The sequence below is a fragment of the Argopecten irradians genome, chromosome 4 (assembly GCF_041381155.1).
Source record: "Argopecten irradians isolate NY chromosome 4, Ai_NY, whole genome shotgun sequence".
Lineage (NCBI taxonomy): Eukaryota > Metazoa > Mollusca > Bivalvia > Pectinida > Pectinidae > Argopecten > Argopecten irradians.
In genome coordinates this window covers 18,353,660-18,372,936 of record NC_091137.1, presented here as the reverse complement: position 1 = coordinate 18,372,936, position 19,277 = coordinate 18,353,660, and the positions used below count along the sequence as shown (strand labels likewise).

The 19,277-nt window shown below is 34.6% G+C and overlaps 1 protein-coding gene and 1 long non-coding RNA gene across 2 annotated transcripts; one reads left to right on the top strand and one right to left on the bottom strand.

Annotated features, from left to right (window-relative positions):
• The first annotated feature begins 2 nt into the window (after positions 1 to 2).
• Positions 3 to 8,535, top strand: LOC138320830 (prefoldin subunit 6-like). The gene is made up of 4 exons (XM_069264083.1): positions 3 to 122; positions 3,055 to 3,125; positions 7,585 to 7,709; positions 8,116 to 8,535. The coding sequence occupies exons 1-4, from the start codon at positions 62 to 64 to the stop codon at positions 8,234 to 8,236; spliced, it is 378 nt and encodes a 125-aa protein (XP_069120184.1). The 5' UTR covers positions 3 to 61; the 3' UTR covers positions 8,237 to 8,535.
• A 5,745-nt stretch (positions 8,536 to 14,280) lies between these two features.
• On the bottom strand, positions 14,281 to 19,021 carry LOC138320828 (uncharacterized). Its single transcript, XR_011208255.1, has 2 exons — positions 15,355 to 19,021; positions 14,281 to 14,525 (listed from the first exon to the last, which is right to left on the bottom strand). It is a non-coding gene; the product is annotated as an uncharacterized lncRNA (long non-coding RNA).
• Between the last annotated feature and the right edge of the window lie 256 nt (positions 19,022 to 19,277).

Here is a 19,277-nt window from a genome sequence, read left to right as displayed (position 1 = left end):
CCGTTTTATTAGTATCAACCAATCAGACGTTACCATACATAGTAAAAAAGACTGATTCAAGATGGCCGACATACAGAAGAAACTGCAGACTGACATAGAGAAATATCAACAATTACAAAAAGGTAACACCAATTTCAATTATTTTTATACGTTACCGATAAAGACAAACAAAACTTTAAAGCATGTACATTGTTTTATTTGTATTTACTTTCATAAACTTCCTTAATCATCATTGGACGAAACTTGTTGTAACGTGTGGCACATGGCTGCAAAGCGACTAATCCCTATTGAGATTCCTCCTCTAGACTCTTTTACATTCGGACGTTTGAAGATGTCTGTCAGAAGATTCCTCCTCTAGACTCTTTTATATTCGGACGTTTGAAGATGTCTCTCGTCTGACAGACATCTTCAAACGTCCGAATATAAAAGAGTCTAGAAGAGGAATCTCAATAGAGATTACATGGCGACATGCTTTATCATGGAAACGAGTAGACGCATATTAGTGATATAGGCAGCTAGCAGACATTTTTGTCTTCATATTCTCATCCCAAATATATGTGTAGACAATGCCTTCAATGGCACAACCAAATATTTTAGAGGCCAAATACAAATTGGCAGAATTTATGCAATGTGAAAAATATTGAATTTGAAATAACAACCGGAGCCGGCTTATTTTTAGTTGGTTTATTTTTTGTTCATGTAGTATCTACGATACCCCACTCTCTATCTTTCGCCCCCATCCCAATTTGAGAAAAAACTCAAAGAAACGGTACCTCCATAACTTCCGTTTTTAGCAGGTTGGGGACACTCCCGTATATGCAGGATAATCCTGCATTTGAGTAACAGTCCTGTATTTTAGGGATAATTTTAATACGCAAATGCAGGATTCTGTATTATGAAAACTGATAAAGTTGTTTTAAACATTGTTAGCAAAAAAGGGCGTCATAATTTTTATATGGCATCATCACTAGCTAATGCAACTTTCCACATCATTACTCAAATGGAAACAAAATTCATTATCTAAATGTTTGTAAAAAGTCACAAACACCTTTATTGCTTACTATGGGGCTAAAAATAGAACACAGGCAAAAGTCAATCAACCATGACATTTACACTAAATTTCTCTTATGGCTGTACACTGTAGTCTATGGAGAGCATATAAATTGTCACTTTATTACAAAGTTAGATAATAGAATTCAATTGTTCATACACAAAAACATAAAGTCTTCAATTAGTTATATGGCTATCTGAAAATTATGACGCCCTTTTTTATACAAATTTTTAAAACAATTTTATGTATTTTCATTTCACAGAATCCTGCATTTGTGTAACAAAATTATCTCTAAAATACAGGACTATTTTTCAAATGCAGGACTATCCTGCATAAACGGGAGAGTCCTCAGCCTGTTTAGTCAACTGATTATACTGAATGCTGGTAGAGAGGTCCAAAAACAATGTTAGAGGTATAAGTACGACTTTGTGTCAAAAGTCAACAAAGTAACATCTGATGAAAAAAGTTATGGGAGCATACTTTACTATGCAAAATTAACTTGGGTAAACCAGCAACGATGTTTTCACAACACAGAACTGCCAAAACAAGCTATATCCATTCCCACCTTTGATTCAAATCTATCGTCCGATCATGAGAAGCGTACTGGGACCTAACCAGTAATTGTGAAGGAACAGTAGTCATGATTTAGGTAAAATTTAATTGTTTGAATCTCACAAAACAGTAGAATATTCAGTAGAATATGCACACAACCATGACAACTGTTCCATCACGACTACTGGTTGGAGTTTTACCTGTACTGAAGACATTGACAGCTTTTCACTTGTACATGTTTTGTGAATACTTAAACTTTTCATGTAATCATAACCTGCCTCCATTCCATTCCCGGCAAGGTCTGTGGAATTATATTTCTGTCGCAGTAGAATTATTGTAAGTTGAAAATGCACTTGACCACTGCTCTTGTAAATTTAGTACATTTGCTTTCACACTTTCACACTGGGTCGTGTTTGTGAATTTGATCCGTATTGTTATTGATATGACAAAAGCCTGATAATATTTCAAAGATTAATACAAGTATTAACTGCATTAAAACACTGTAGAAAGTATTTTTTGTATCCACAGTAAAATACAAAACTTGCGGCTATACCGTAAACAAAATCGCATCATGGTGGCCAAAATATAAAGAATGGTTTCTCCAACTGATTGTGAAGTATAGATATGTTAAGTTCATAAATAAACATATTTGAAACTTTAAATGCCTTACATAGATGCTTTAGTTAGTGATTGTATTGATTTAGAATAACACAGAAATGATGTGCATCAATGGCGAATATCTTTGGTAGCAAGTACTGATAAACGCTCAAAAAACCCTGATTTTGCCCAATCTGGAAATTGCATGGTGGGGCGTACCATGATATAGGGAAAAAAACATACTGTGAACCGAACTATGTACGTAGTTTATACCGTGATATATTGTCCCACATTTTATCATTGCAGCACTAGGCTAAGGAGAGCACTGACCTTTGAAGCGTATATTGCTGATTGAATATATATGGTTATAAAAAAGAGGAACTGAAAGCACTACAATATCTACACAAATACATTGATTTGAAATGATCAATTTACTCTGATATTCCTGCTAAAATTTAAAATATGACACTTCAAGACAGCACTAATTATGTGGCTCGTTAGTTTACCATCCTATAAATTCTACCTACTGCTAGCAATGGCTGCAACAGACATCATTTATGATAGTATCTTTACCATACTTATATAATAACATGGCCTGGCTATCAGCCTGGTCACTAAAAAAGATTGCAAAAGCATGTGTTTAAAGTCTTAGTACACATAAATGGTGTAGTATACACAAAGATACAAAATGCAAAGTCACATGCAGTACCCGGATGTTTTGATTGACAGCAATTGAAAAATTAAGAAGAAGAATTTTTTCCAGATGTGGATACACCAATGCATAAAGCATTGTTGAACATTAAGAGATATTAATGTATTGCATTATATATGTATTATGTGTTTATATTTTACAGATTATCAGAAAGTTGTAAGTCAGAGACAGCAACTTGATGGCCAGCTCAATGAGAATACACTAGTAAAAGAGGTGAGTTTATGATCAGTAGAGCCAAGTACTGCAAAAGGCAGTGATTTTCTTACTCAATAATTTCAGGGGTCTGTACCTCTTCATTAAGGAAAAACAAATGTTGTATTTTTCTCGAAAATGTTTATTTTAGAAAGATTTTTCTTTATTTGGGAAAATATTTACATAAAATTGGAAAAAAACCAGCATAATTTCTCTAGGGGAAGGGCCAAGGGGGCTTTTTTCAGTCCCAAATGTACCTAAAAATCACTGAAAGGAGAGGAGAAAATGTAGTAGCCAGACCGGACTCAAACCCGAGACCTTTGAACAATGATGACAAAGTCTAGCTGGATGCTCTATCGACTGAGCTACCTGGTCGTTGATGATGATTAACCCAATTCATAGTAGCTGGAGTACATGGTACTTGCAGAAAAAAACCACAAATCTGCAGTCATTACATTAAATCTTGTAACTGACCAATTTGAAATTTAAATATTGAGGTGGAGAGCTAGTGGTAATATGTCTGAACACCTTAACCACTGGGCCATCACAACTTGTGTTCAGTGGAGATTTAATACTAAAGAGACAAATTATTTAAATCTCGTTTAGCTTAAATACAAAAAAAAATTGAAATAAAGATTATTTGTGGATGATTGCTAGTGTAAGATTAATGTAATACCAGATTCTCTTGAAAGCTACATGTGTTCTGTTCTGTTATAGCAATTGAAATCTACATCAGTATAATATGTTTATTTCTATAGCAGAACATCATTGGTGCTATTTGGTGCTAATAAGAAAATCCTTTTTTTTCGAAAGGCTCAGTTTTTAGGTCACCTGAGACGAAGTCTCAAGTGACCTATTCTAATCGCCTTTTGTCTGTCGTCGTGCGTCGTATGTCCGTAAACAATTTACATTTTCGACTTCTTCTCCAAAACTGCTGAAGCAATTTCAATGAAATTGTGCACAAACCTTCTAAGGCATAAGGCCAATCAAAATTGTGAATTATATGGTCCCCACCCTCCAGGGGGCTGTGGGAGGGGCCAAAAGGGGTAAAATTGAGTAAAATTTCAAAAATCTTCTTCTCTACTCACAGATATGGTAGAATCAAATACTCTTCATTGATAGAAAGGTCTTAAGGTCCTTTACAAAAATTGTGAATTATATGACCCTGGGATCTCTAGTTTCCCCCTGGGGAGGGGGTTAAGTTTACTATAGTAAAACTATATAGGGAAAACACATTTTTGAACATTATTTGGTCATTTGTAATAAGAAATGAGTCAAATGTTAACGTTGTCAGAATTGTCAGTATGAGATGGCCATTAAATCCTATTAACAATTTTTCTATGACTGACCCCCAGGGGCTTTAGGGGCGGGGTCAAAAGGGGTTTAATAGGCTAAAACTTCAAAAGTCTTCTTCTGAAATTTTGGAAATGGTAGAATCAAATACTTTTCATAGATAGAAAGGTCTTAAGGTCCTTTACAAATTTGTGAATTATATGACCCTGGGGTCTCTAGTTTCCCCCTGGGGAGGGGGTTAAGTTTGCTATAGTTTATATAGGGAAAACACATTTTTGAACACTATTTGGTCATTTGTTATTGGAAATGAGTCAAATGTTGTCAGAATTATCAGTATAAGATGGCCATTAATTTCTATTAACAATTTTTCTATGACTGACCCCCAGGGGCTTTAGGGGCGGGGTCAAAAGGGGTTTAATAGGCTAAAACTTCAAAAATCTTCTTCTGAAATTCTGGAAATGGTAGAATCAAATACTTTTCATAGATAGAAAGGTCTTAAGGGCCTTTACAAAAATTGTGAATTATATGACCCTGGGGTCTCATGTTTCCCCTTGGGGAGGGGGTCAAGTTTACTTTAGTTTATATATGAAAAACACATAAATGAGCATTTTTTTGCTCAATTTTCATAGGAAATTAGTCAAACTTGGTAAGAATTATTAGCCTGAGATAGCATTTTAACATCCATATCAGTCCTTGATGACCCCCTGGGGGACCAGAGGGGCAGGACCAAACAGGGTCAAAATGATTAAAATTTCAAAAAATACTTCTAGGTTCACAGGTTTGATGGAAGCAAATACTCTTCATAGTCTAAAAAGTCAAATTTATTAATCACTGACCAACTTCACGGCCCAGTATATAGTGTTTATATGTCTTTAATTTGTTTCATTATTTGTTTCATTATATATTCTAAATCAGGTGACCGTTAAGGCCCATGGGCCTCTTGTGTCAATTCCTTGTGTACAATGTACATGAATAAAAGGTTTCATAAAAATCATTACTTAGCTTCTGCAAACCAACATTTCGTTAATATTGCTTATTCATTTTATAAATAAATATCTTTAGCCCACCATATGACGATGGTTGGCAACTCAAATCGCCTTTCATCCACAGTAGTAATCCGTGGTCAATTGTCCATCAATAACTGTTCATCTATCTCCCTTTCCATCTGAACCTCCATGATGGCTCCGGGGAGCTTATGTCATGGTGCGGCGTATGTCGTCCGTCCGTCCGTTCGTCCGTCCGTCTGTCCGTCAACATTTCCTTTAAATCGCTACTAGTCATAGAGTTCTGCATGTGGATTGTAACCAAATTTGGCCACAAACATCCTTGGGGGAGGGGGAACAGAACTTGTATTAATTTTGGCTCTGATCCCCCAGGGGCAGGAGGGGCGGGGCCCAATAGGTTAAAAAGAGGTTAATCCTTTAAATCGCTACTAGTCATAGAGTTCTACATGAATTGTAACCAAATTTGGCCACAAACATCCTTTAGGGAAGGGAAACAGCACTTGTATAAATTTGGGCTCTGACCCCCCCGGGGCCAGGAGGGGCGGGGCCCTATAGGGGAAATAAAGGTAAATCCTTTAAATCGCTACTTGTCCTAGAGTTCTGCATGGATTGTAACCAAAGTTAGCCACAAACATCCTTGGGGAAGGGGAACAGAACTTGTATAAATTTTGGCTCTGACCTCCCAGGGGCAGGAGGGGCGGGGCCAAATAGGGGAAATAGAGGTAAATCCTTTAAATCACTACTAGTCATAGAGTTCTGAATGGAATGTAACCAAATTTGGCTACAAACATCCTTGGGGGAAGGGGAACAGAACTTGTATAAATTTTGGCTTTGGTCCCCTGGGGGCAGGAGGAGCGGGGCCCAATAAGGGAAATAGAGGTAAATCCTTTCAATTGCTACTAGTCATAGAGTTCTGAATGGAATGTAACCAAATTTAAACCATAAACATCCTTGGAGGAAAGGGAACAGAACTTGTATAAATTTTGGCTCTGATCCCCCAGGGGGAGGAGGGGCGGGGCCCAATAGGGGAAATAGAGGTAAATCCTTTAAATCTCTACTAGTCATAGAGTTCTGAATGGAATGTAACCAAATTTGGTCACAAACATCCTTGGGGGAAGGGGAACAGAACTTGTATAAATTTCGGCTCCGGTCCCCTGGAGGCAGGAGGGGCGGGGACCAATAGGGGAAATAGAGGTAAATCCTTTATATCGCTACTTGTCATAGAGTTCTGAATGGAATGTAACCAAATTTGGCCACAAACATCCTTGGGGGAAGGGGAACAGAACTTGTATAAATTTTGGCTCTGGTCCCCCAGGGGCAGGAGGGGCGGGGCCCAATAGGGGAAATAGAGGTAAATCCTTTATATCACTACTTGTCATAGAGTTCTGAATGGATTGTAACCAAATTTGGCCACAAACATCCTTGGGGGAAGGGGAACAGAACTTGTATAAATATTGGCTCTGGCCCCCCCGGGGGCTGGAGGGGCGGGGCCCAATAGGGGAAATAGATAATTACTTTGAATCCCTACTAGTCATAGAGTTCTACATGAATTGTAACCAAATTGGGCCACAAACATCCTTTGGGGAAGGGGAACAGAACTTGTATAAATTTTGGCTCTGGTCCCCCGGGGGCAGGACGGGCTGGGGCCCAATAGGGGAAATAGAGGTCAATCCTATAAATCGCTACTTGTCCTGAAGTTTTGCTTGGATTGTGACCAAATTTGGCCATAAACATCCTTGGGGGAAGGGGAACAGAACTTGTATAAATTTTGGCTCTGACCCCCTGGGGGCAGTAGGGTTGGGGCCCAATAGGGGATTTAGAGGTTAATATTAAAATTCCTTCAGAAAAGAAACAATGAACCTGTATTCAGATCATTACTTGGCATAACAAACCAGATGAGCGATACAGGCCCTCTGGGCCTCTTGTTATTGCTATTTCTCAGAATATCTGGAAAGGATAATTTTCAATTCTAACCTTCCATAGTTATGCTTAATGCTTCAAAGGAAAAGGGAAGGAAGTGAAAAGGAGAGAAAAGATCCCTCTTTCTTTTCACGGATGTGCCGGTAGATCATTCAGTGGTGGGTGCCAAGGCCGTTTGGGATCTCTTATATGCCTGTAATATCTGTGTCTTTCATAAATGGATTTATATGATGATATCAAACACAAATTAATTTTCCTTTTAGGAATTTGCACGTTTAGAAGAGGGAGCCAATGTATATAAGATGATTGGGCCCGTCCTTGTCAAACAGTCTATACCAGAAGCCAAGCAAAATGTACAGAAAAGAATAGACTACATTACTGGTGAACTGTAAGTTTTAGTTTTAGCTAAAAGACATTAACTTTATCAGACACTTGAGTCCAACATGCACTGTTTGACTTAGACTAAATATCACTTTTGATATATATATATAGTTTACAGAACGATGCAATTATGTACCATTATTTCTCAAATAGTATGATTTTACATTCTTCTAATTTATGCGATGGACTCCCTCCCCCAATTCTGTTATAAACAAGTATAATAATCAGAGATGATTTGCAGATAATGCACGTTTGTCCTTATCCCCTCTGTAGAGTTTTATTTAAAGACCAGTCAGAAAACAGAATGGTCAGCAGACAGTCACATGAGAGGTATTTATGTCCTCAAAACATTTCTGTTATAAACAAGTAATCAGAGATAATTTGTAGATAATATATGTTTGTCTTTTTTTCAGAAAAAGACATGAAGCTTCAATAAAAGATTTTGAGAAAAAACAAGAAACCTGTCGTGAAAGTTTAGCAAAATATCAACAGCAACTTCAACAAGCTCAAGTGAAAGCAGCAGCGAAAAGTTAGAAGGTTCACACAGAAAAAAGACATTTTAACTCTGACAGCATGGAGCTGTATGTAAAGTTTCCTTGGACAATATTCTCAATTTGCTTAAACGTTTTCACAGTTTCATGAAACAAATATCATGAGTTAAGTTTTTGAGATAACACATCAATGTCATATTGAAATTTCATCGGCTTTTCAAAAACGAGTATTTATTCAGGGATAAGATATAATCCATTTCACAGTAACAAAACTAAACAGAAAAAATAAATTGTTACAATGAAACAAATTCTGAACTATTATTAAATACTATTAAGATACAATTGTTGTTTTGTTATTGAATAATAAGTTTTCAGGAACAGGAGGATTTATTGTCATCAAAGATCGTCCTTTGTCATCTGCTGTCTGTAAACTTGATCAAAAGGCCTGGAGTACTCATATTGGTCCTGCAGCACGCTATGATAAAAGACTACAAGGTTTCTTCAAAAGAATCATATTGATATTCAAGGTTGCAGGGATAAAATAGGCTAAAGTCTTTAAAACAACTTCTCGTCAATAATCAAGAGGTACAGTGACCTAATATTGAGTCTATAGCATGCTAGGATGAAGAGCTACCAAATTTGTTCAAATGAATGATTTTGACCTTCTTTCAAGGCTACAGGGGTCAAATAGGCTGAAATCTTAAAAACGAGTCTTGTCAATAACCAAGATGCCTAGATACCTGATATTGGGCATGTGGCATGCTTGACTGAAGGGCTACCAAATTTGTTCAAATGAATTATCTTTATTCAAGGTAAAAGTATTCAAATAAGCTATACAAATTTAGATAACCTCTTGTCAATAAACAAGAGGCCTGAAGACCTGATATTGGACCTATAGCATGCTGGGATGAAGGACTTCAAATAAATGGCATTGACCTTCATTTAAGTTCATGGGGATCAAATAGACTAAAATCTTTAAATGACTTCTTGTCATTTCAATTCAAAATTATTTCTTTTGATATTCTAAAATACATACATTTACATGTCAATCTGTCAGTGATAACGTTCAGGCTTCATCCAACGTTACAATGGTATAAATAGGCTAAAAAACTTCTTGTCAATAAACTAAGGGATATAGATTATATTGGATCTGTAGCATGTTCCTTAAATGTAACCAAGTTAACTTAAAGAAGGGATATCATTTTGGGTCATTTTATGGCCACACAGTGATAAGCAAAATAGTTTGCATTATTATGCCCATCCTTGATACTTCAAGGGTTCCAATCATTTGCGATCTTTACACCCTGGACTATCTCATAGTAAAACTGGAGGCAACAGAACACAATAGGTAATTTAAGTCCTTTGATGTACATTAAAAGTGCTGTATAATGGTACACTGTGGTTGACTGTGTGGCTTTGAAGTTGGGCGTCACCCTCTCTGTAGTCTTCAAAGGAAATCTTTGCAGGCCTGTGATTGGTTCAAATTTTCTTCCCTGAGCTGCTTTCAGTTTTACAATGAGATAGGACCATAAAATAATCTTAAATCCAAAACCGTCCTAAGTTTAGACGATTAGCCAATCAAAGATAACGTTACAAAAAGTTACGTCATGAATGATTGGCTAAACCAAAACTTTAGTCTAAAATTCTTTCGTGATCCTGTATCCAAGGGGTGTAGAGATCGTAAGTGATCGGAAGCCCTGGAGTATTGAGGATGGATGATGCCTTACAGTCAACTGCATATTGTATGCTATTCATAACATCTATTATTTTCATGGTAATTTCAAAGGTCAAAAGGTGAAAATTAATTTTTCATTGTTTAAGATCTAATGAATAGTAGAAATAATAATGTTTGCAGTTTTTGCCAGTAATTCATGGGTTGGTGAATTTCAGTTCAGAAAAAAAATGATGACAAATTGAAGTACGTCACAGTGACCAATTTAAGCAATTCTATTATTTTGACATTAAATCTTGAATGAGTTTGCTGGAAACTTTCATTTTACGACGATTTGATAGCTTGAGATCGATGTTAAGTACTGCATGTGGATCTTGGTTAAGATGATTACGTCATAACGTCACATGGACTGGGTGACTGGTATAGATTAGGTCATATTCAATGAATGGTTCGTCTAACGATCATCAGCATTCGCAATTCTTTCATCCTAATTGCAGTGTAGGTGTTGCTGGTGATTTTCTCATAAAGAAACATTTTAAATAACTGAAAACCCTGTTATAATCAGTGAAGCCCGAGAAGAAACTTGCTTAACAACCATTAACCAATCATTGACCCATTGACTATGTCTAAAATATCTAAGTTATCTTGGTACCCAGCTCATGTCACCCTAGGATGCATCCATCTTAAGCAGATCATACCATGATCCACATGGAGTGCTAAACATCAACCCCATGCTAGGAAATGATTGACAATGAAAGTATTGTAATCCAGGTAGTCACAAGATTAAGATTCCAAGTTTAGTTGCCAGCAAAGTTTTCATGCGGAATAGAACAAATGCTTAACATTAACAGATCACTATATCCTAATTCTTCAATTCTTTAATTTGTCATCCTTTTCAGAACTGAAATTCACAAAACAATAATATTTAATTACTTGGGAATTTAACAATAAAAACATCAATTTTCACACTTTGTTTGACCATTTATCACTGTAAAGGAACATTACATTATAAACTTTGAACTTGGAAAGGATACACTTGGTACAAGGCCTAAAAACATAGACTCATCGTGAGCACACAATAAGTTCTAAGTGAGCACTTAAAAAAATATATATTTTTCACACTTATTAAATAAAAAAACTAATTCTCGTCTAACATAAAATAATACATTTTTTCACCATGCATGAAAAATTGCCTTGCACAAAATTTTTAACGTGAGCATGTTAAAGAAAAAAAATCAACACTTCATAAAATAAATATTTTTTGTCCTACATTAAAAATTGTTTTTGTGTCACCTCTGTGCCTCCGTATGGATGTAATATTTATACTAGTAGTTTCACTTTAAAAAACCTTGTAAGAATATAATGAACTTTCACGAAGATTTGACCTAACCAATATCACCTCTATTACCCAATTTAAAATACCCTCTAAATCAGCGCATTAGTACAAAGTACCATAATTCAGGCAACAGGAAAGACAACATTCTGATATGTCAATTAAGGATATTGCTGTAGCAACTTAAACTTTGACCTCTTATAAGATCATTTAACAAAATCACCAATGTGTATATTTGGTATTCATCTCATGTACGAAGTATGATGAATAACGAATAGCTCTTCAAAACAAATTATCCCAATTTTACTTATAACCACTTTAACTTTGAAATACTTTATCTGGTTGTCATGTTTGTAACAGAGAACCCAACTTGAATATCTTTAAGTTTACGATAGAATTTGTCAGAGCTACTAACATATTTCAAAACATATAAACATCATCTGTTTTTACTTATTGATTTTTCTTGTGCTTCTAACTATGATTTAACAATAACTTAGTTAAAATTTGATTAGTTACAAATCGTTTTGTATCTCATCGTGGGTAGGTGTCATGCATCTATTTCCTGAAGTGTTTTCCTTATATATGTTTTGATATATTTAGTATTCTAACTAAAACAGTGACCAAAACCATTCGATAGTCATTTGTTATTTTTAAATTCATTTAATTGATAAAAGAACAAAAATCAAAGTGCCAAGGCCACTCATAGATGCTGTGACTGAAGGACTCAAAAAAGGAATAAAAGAATTGGTTTATCATTTATATTAAATTTAGTTAACATGTTGTAGAACATTGTACTTATATAATGTACAATGTTGAATTTTTGAGTTAAACAAAGTTGATTCAACCACCACAAGTTAAATAGGTTTTTTTTTTCCTGAAATGACTGAAATCTATTTTATATATTAAAATTTCTTATTTCTGAAATAAGTAGATTTATTAACCCAATAAATCTGGTAAAAATCCGAGTGCCATTTTCGTTTAATGCGTGTAAGTAATCTATATACTAGTACACATACTAATTACTGAAATTGTCAATTTCATCAATGTCTCTTTAAAAGAAAAGAAAATGAGTTAATTAATATACTAAAAGTTAAAGTGAATAGTCGGGCAAAGGAAACCAGTCTAAATGCGTTCTTTGGCCTTCCAAAAGTCATTGTATACCATAATGATGGTCAAGTTCTGCTTGCGGTGTCCAGTTTTCACCATTGAAATTTTGGGGAAGCCCCGTGTAAATTTAGCACAGTTCTAAATATAAATTCGCCAAACTCTTTGAAAACGAGGCTGCGTGGAAATGTCAACATGGACATGTGTTTCTCAGTCGTGTCGGTTTCGTTTCGTGTGATAAACCACTAATGCGGTATGCAAATTGTTGTTTTGAGATGATACATTTGATGCAAATGAAGTATTCTTACATTAATGACAATGCTTTGTAATAATTTTTCGATAAAAGCATCTTGTACATGGAAATCGACACAAATATTCGGCCGATGCAGAGATGGGGCCCCGGCAAGGGGCAATTATTGCAGCATCGCATTCGTCGTATTTTACATCAACCGAATCATGAAGGTTAAATACAAATAATCGTAACATAATTTCCCATTTAAAACCACACGAAAACGTTCCATAGAACGTCCATGCGTGTAGCTGTCAAAGATGTGAAAATAAATTAGCTCATACATAGATATTTTACAAGTACAATATATGTGTTCAGTTATTCGTGTAGTTTTTTGCAAAGATTTAATTAATTATCTATGTCTCTGGTTGTTTTTTTTTTTTTTTTTGTAAACAATATTTGAGTTCTGGAGAGAGATGACATGAATGTCCAGCTGGAAGGAAAGAAACTTTTATGATGTATATGTATCGTACAATGTATATATGTAAACGTACATTCCATGTAGCTGCTATAGAATTACAACTAGGAAATTCTCTCAAACATTGATAATATTTAATTCTTCACATTCATGTAGGCCTATGCTGTGAGAATTAACACATCATATATATTTCCAGAAAACATATAGGCCTACATGTATGTTACTTTCCTTTTCTGTTGTTTCCTGTTCTTTTTTGTGCTCTGGAGAAAAAGATGATTGAGTTGAAGAAAAGTAATTAATTAAGAGAAATGTGTACCACAGTACTTTGTCTGTAGCCGAGGGGTTCTATACTGTTTTAATAGTCCAGTAATTAATAATTAAATTGAAAATTTCAAAATTAAGATGAAATTGTAAATTACATTTTTGAATGAAGTGGTTCCCCTCCTTTGAGAGTACACAGTGTGTATACCCTTTTTGGTTTTTAGGAATAATACCTGAATAGGAACCTGAAATAACATGAAAATCAATCAGGTATGTGTGTGTTGGGGGGGGTGGGGGGCTAAAAGACAAGAATCATGAGGTTGGGAAGTTGTAACTTGAGTGGGGGGTTGAAATATAGAAGAAATAGCTACAGATAACTGGAAGTGGAATGGTGCTTTATCATTGATCTGGTCATTGGATATTTGGGGTTTACATGGCTTTTTTTTTGTTATTTAGTCTCATTGATTTTGGAGCAACTTTGAATCCATATGGTACTGTATATCTTTATTTTTTTCCCATGTGTAGCTATTTCTTCTGTATTTCACCCCCCGCCCAAGTCACAACTTCCCAATAGGTACCACTTTTTTGTTTAGAACTCAAATCAAAGACAGATGTACATAGTACTACATACTACATTTTAGTCTATGTGTTTGTAATCACTGTTACTACAGTATTAATACATAAATGGTCTATGTACAAGTTACACATAGACAATAAATGTGAAATTTGGTTCAGACAAAAAAGATTTGTAACATTTCAGATAACTTGCTAGTTTTATGGTTTTATTTATATGTTGAGTCTACTCTCTTGTAAAGTAGAATTTAGAAATCCTAAGACAATGGTATCTATATTGCTATATGTAAAAAAAATCCTTATATTTTAAAAGTAATTGAAAAGCTATCTCACAAGCCCTGACAAACAAATGGGCAGGCATATGGATGCAAGAATTATAATCACTGGATCTAGAGGACTAATATAAACAAATATTTCTACAAAGTTAAACAATGAAAAAGTATTGCATCATAATTTTATTTAATGATTACAGTTGAAAGGAACATTTAATAAATTAATACTGTTTAAATGTTCTGTTCATGATCTTCTAGGTCCATATTGGAAAAGTTTACTTTCAAGAGCACTCATATCAACATTCTTCAGTCTTCATATGATGCTAATTGTATGTATATGTATACATACACTTGTATACAGGTCCAAGGGATGAACTTTCTGTATTCATGTCACTATGCATGCATGGTGCCTGAAAAAAGAACCAACAATTTTTTATATCTGTTGAATATGACAAAAATTGAAATGATCAATTTCAAATATATATAAATGAATAAATGTAGGTTCATTCTACAGGTTTTTTTTTTATTTTAGAGAAAACATTTTATAAGTTGTGAATGTGTCACTGATGCATTTGATAGAATCAAATATTGTTTCAAAAAAGATACAAAATTCATTATCTATAGTTCCAACAAAAATTCAGAATAATTATAAATGATACATGGCTGCAGTACATTTCAACTCTGTAAAGTTTGTCATATACACATGAACCAGGTACAGTTGTAATAAATATACAAACACTATTTATTATTATGACCAGAAATAATACTGTATGTGTCCTCCAAATATATCTAAAGAACAAGCTAAAACCTACATGTACATATGTATATGTGTATATCAGAACATATACAATACAATTTTACCAATTAACCTACAATGTAAATCTTATATACAATGTATGTGTATAACACTACCAGAACATGTACAAAACAAAAATTTACAAATTAAAAATCTATTAATATATACATCAGAACTGTATGTATTTACCGGTAGCATAATATTATAGATTAATTGAAACAAATCTTAGCTTGATAATGCACTAGCGGTTACATTCTAACTGTACATATACAGGGCACTCATTACCCCTAAAGAGGCCCCACGAAAGAACCGCTATTTACCCCAGGGTTACGTTTTACGCGATTGGGGAACAGGTATGAAACATGTGACCATATGTGACCACTCATTTATGAAAAAATACTGCTAGGGACTATTTACATAATGATCAAAATACGAAGACTCACTCACTATCAGCTGAGCAGGGAGTACCGGGTAGTAGGCCTAGGTACGTACAGTAGCGGTCCGGAGCCGCGTGCTCGTTTGAACTGTTCTCTTCACTATAACAAGTTGTATTAACACTCTCCATGCGTCGTAATGTTTACCAAGTCAGTTGTTGGGATTGTCGCTGCTCCATTGCCTTTCCTTTCGCATTTTAGGTGAGTCAGTTGGTTGTTTTGGCGGAAACCTTTTGGTTCAAAACTACGGTAGCCATGCTTTGTTTACTACGGACAGTGGTGGATGTTGCGCATGCGTTAAGGTTGAACTGCACTTATAGCCGGTCGGGAGGACTTTTAGGATTCCCATAGATATTATTATTTTCTTCGCATGTACAGCGATTTTGACGGAAAGTTTTATTTTTCTTATTCATAAGAAATTATACCGGATATATTAATACCATTTTTACCGATTTTACAGTCACTTGCCCGACTATTCGCTTTAATAACAACAGAAATATATTGCGATTTCCTTGTTTACCACTTTGCTTTGCCGACTTTTGACTTATAAATCATGGCCAGATACTTTTGTCAAATAAAAAGTCATAATTTGGTTACCTTTTACAACAAGCCTTTGATGTTATGGAACATTGTTGCAAATATGTTGTGTATCTTTGTTTAAACACGGCTTGAACAAATAGAACAGCAAGTGTTATGCAGTGCACTTTCACTACGATAATATAGTATTGAGGTTTAAAGGGAGGCAACTCGAGCTTTCACATCTTCATCAAATGGAATTAATGTTGACTAGAAATTGACACCACATGTATAATTTCTATATGTATTTGTTTGAATTGATCTTAGTAAAATAATTAAAAGGTAGCTACAAATAATTAATTCCTGCAATGAAAGGCCTAATAGCAATGACGTTTAAAGTGAGGCAACTCGAGATTTCACATCTCTAGATGGAAGAGAACGTAGTAATTTAAAGATATAGTTCGCAACGTCAACTAAACAAAAGACTTTTGCAAACACATTTAAATCTTATTTTTTGTATAAATCATTAAAGCAAACATAATTTATCATCATTTATAGCATCAATTTTGTACCATTTACCTAGATAGATAAACAAAGAAAATCTACTGCGGATGAATAAATTAAGAAGGCGTTGTGTGTGATTTTCGGGAATACACAAGATCTGAACCAAGATCAAAACGAAATAGTTCTAAGTAAACATTGGAAAACATCACTGATTGCGTAATTGTACACATCGATTATCGTTGTGACAATTATTATATGTGTGTGTTTTATTATTTTATACCTTCAATTAGGGTGTGAAAGTAACAAAACAGCATTTAATTTTCATCGCGGATTATTATTGTTGTTTTGATGTGCTCAGGCTTGCTTAGCGTACCTATGATTGCTGTTTCACAGCATCAAAAATTGCTAGAAATTGAAACCTCAAAACTTACCATTACATGTGTTTTCTTCATTTCCTCCAAAATTGAAGATTACATAAAAATAACATTTAACATGAAAAACAATATACAACCTCAAATAGATATTTACAAAATATGTACAAGTTAAACTCTTATGATTAGTAATCAGTTGAGATCTAATCGTAACTATACAAATCACATGATTTCAGAAGTCTATGCATATAATTCTTTACCCAACAAGGTATTACATAAATCAAAATATGATAAATTATGAAGCGATGACATGAACTCTAATCCAAAATTGTTCACCAAATAACACCAGTATTTGTCACGAATTTTTCTATTTGTATCACAATGCAAAATAAAAGGGGAACATGAAAGCATTCCACAATATTAACATAATTCCATACAAGTAAATTTGATATTCGTGAGTTTGTGCACAAACATTCAACATACGATGTAAATGGCTATCATACTATGGGCACTTCACAGCGAGTTTCCAAAAGTGCAAACTAGCTATAGTTTTAGGCCCAGAAAAAATCTGAATAGCATACAATATGCAACAATGTATTTTGCTTATCAATGAGTGTTCGAAAAACGGACCAAATTGATACCCCTCGTTTCAAAAATTACAAATTAGTACTTTTCTTGTTAATAGAATATACATTTCGTCGGAGGTGTAGCATTGATCTTTGAAAATGCTCTCACGACAAGAAAGAAGACAAAGGAACATGTAATTCCAGTCACAAAGATGGCTGCCGTGTAAATTTTCGTCGAAGATAAAACTGGTACAATGTTTATTTTTTTTTATCAAATATGACACTGAAGGTTTTAAAATGATAACAATTTTGATATCCCTTATTCGGCCTCCACTCTCCGAAAGGTTTATTGCGCTAAACTGTAATTTATTTTACATTCGTTTCCTTTGTCTTGTGTTGTCTTTTATTGTTAATTATATTTCATGTTACCGTGTTTGTTTTATGTGTGTCTTGATAAAGAGATAGACTGCCTTGAAAATTCGACAGCCTATTTTGTCCACACGGCTGGAATTACTTCTTTGTCCCATGTTATAATATATATGTAAGAATTGATTTCAGAAATACTGAAATTCTATAAGGTCACCAAAGTAAAAATGTTCTGTTTGAGAATTCCTTAACATCAATAATATGTCTCACTTACAGAAGGATATCGACATGTCAAACCTCATCCTGTATCGTATCATAACGATTAATACGATGAACATACAAAAATGGACGAAAACAAAAGTCAACAATATAATATAGATTTTCTGTAATCATAACTTCTACTTTAAAATACCAAGAAAGTTAGGAATCTTAAATTATGAACACAATTCTGACACATTTCCAAATGTAATTGTTGAAAACGTCTATGTTTGTTGTGACTGCCGATAGCCAGATGGTAACCAGCCAAATACAAACATATGGGCTCCGTTTCACCAACATTCCTGAACTTTAAGGAATTCCGTTACTCCAAATTCTCAACAGGAAAGCATTACAGATAGTAATGGAAATTTTCTTATCGTTAAGGAATGTTTGATGCTTAGTTCAGGGTAACTGTGTTTGGCATCAATCTATCGTAATGTTCAAATCATTGAGGATACATTGGGGCAATATTCTACCCTCCTAACCAGTATGAAGACATTTTGCATGTATTACCCTGGCTGTAGGCAGACATAACATTTTGCTTTCCAAAGGCATGTCTCCCTCCAACTAGGACAATAATTTGTTTTCTCTCATACTTACACGTGTAATACTGGCTGGTCTAAGGAAATACACTCATGTCACCGGAGGCTGTATTGCATAGCTACAGTACACATTCAATAAAGCCTTGTGACTTCACAGCGTCAACAAAATTACTATGTTGTTGGTACAATTTTAACATTTTATTTCAGAAACTAGACTGAATTTACTTTAAAAGATACAAACAACGTAACGGGATTTGCATTGAAAATATCATACAATTGTCATGCATGGAGAATTAACTTGCAGTCGCAATTTTTCGATTTTACTTTAAAATGGTGAACAACCGAAAGAAGTTAAATTGCGATAAAACGTCGAGATATGAGAGAAAAATACTCTTTCATACGTAGATATGAAGGATAGTGATATTCTACACTCGGGAACACAAAATGTTGCAAAATCCTCGACAAGCCTCGGGGTTTACAACATTTTGTGACCCTTGGGCAGAAAATCCCTATCCTTCATATCCACATGTAAATATGAAAGAGTGTTTTATTGTTATACTGTTTCGAGGTTTGCTTAAACACTAACTACCAACCGTTCAAGTAATTGTTAATTAAGAAGTTAGACCTTTCCAATTAATGTTATATTTCACAAAGTTATTCTTCAGCATGGTTTGTAAAATTCTGCTTATTACACAAACGTCTTTTAAAATTTGGGATGTCAGCCATCTTTATTGATCTTAGTTCTATACGATTTTATCCTTAGGTTCCTTATCCATGTGAGCATCATTTTAACACCTTTCGAACATTTC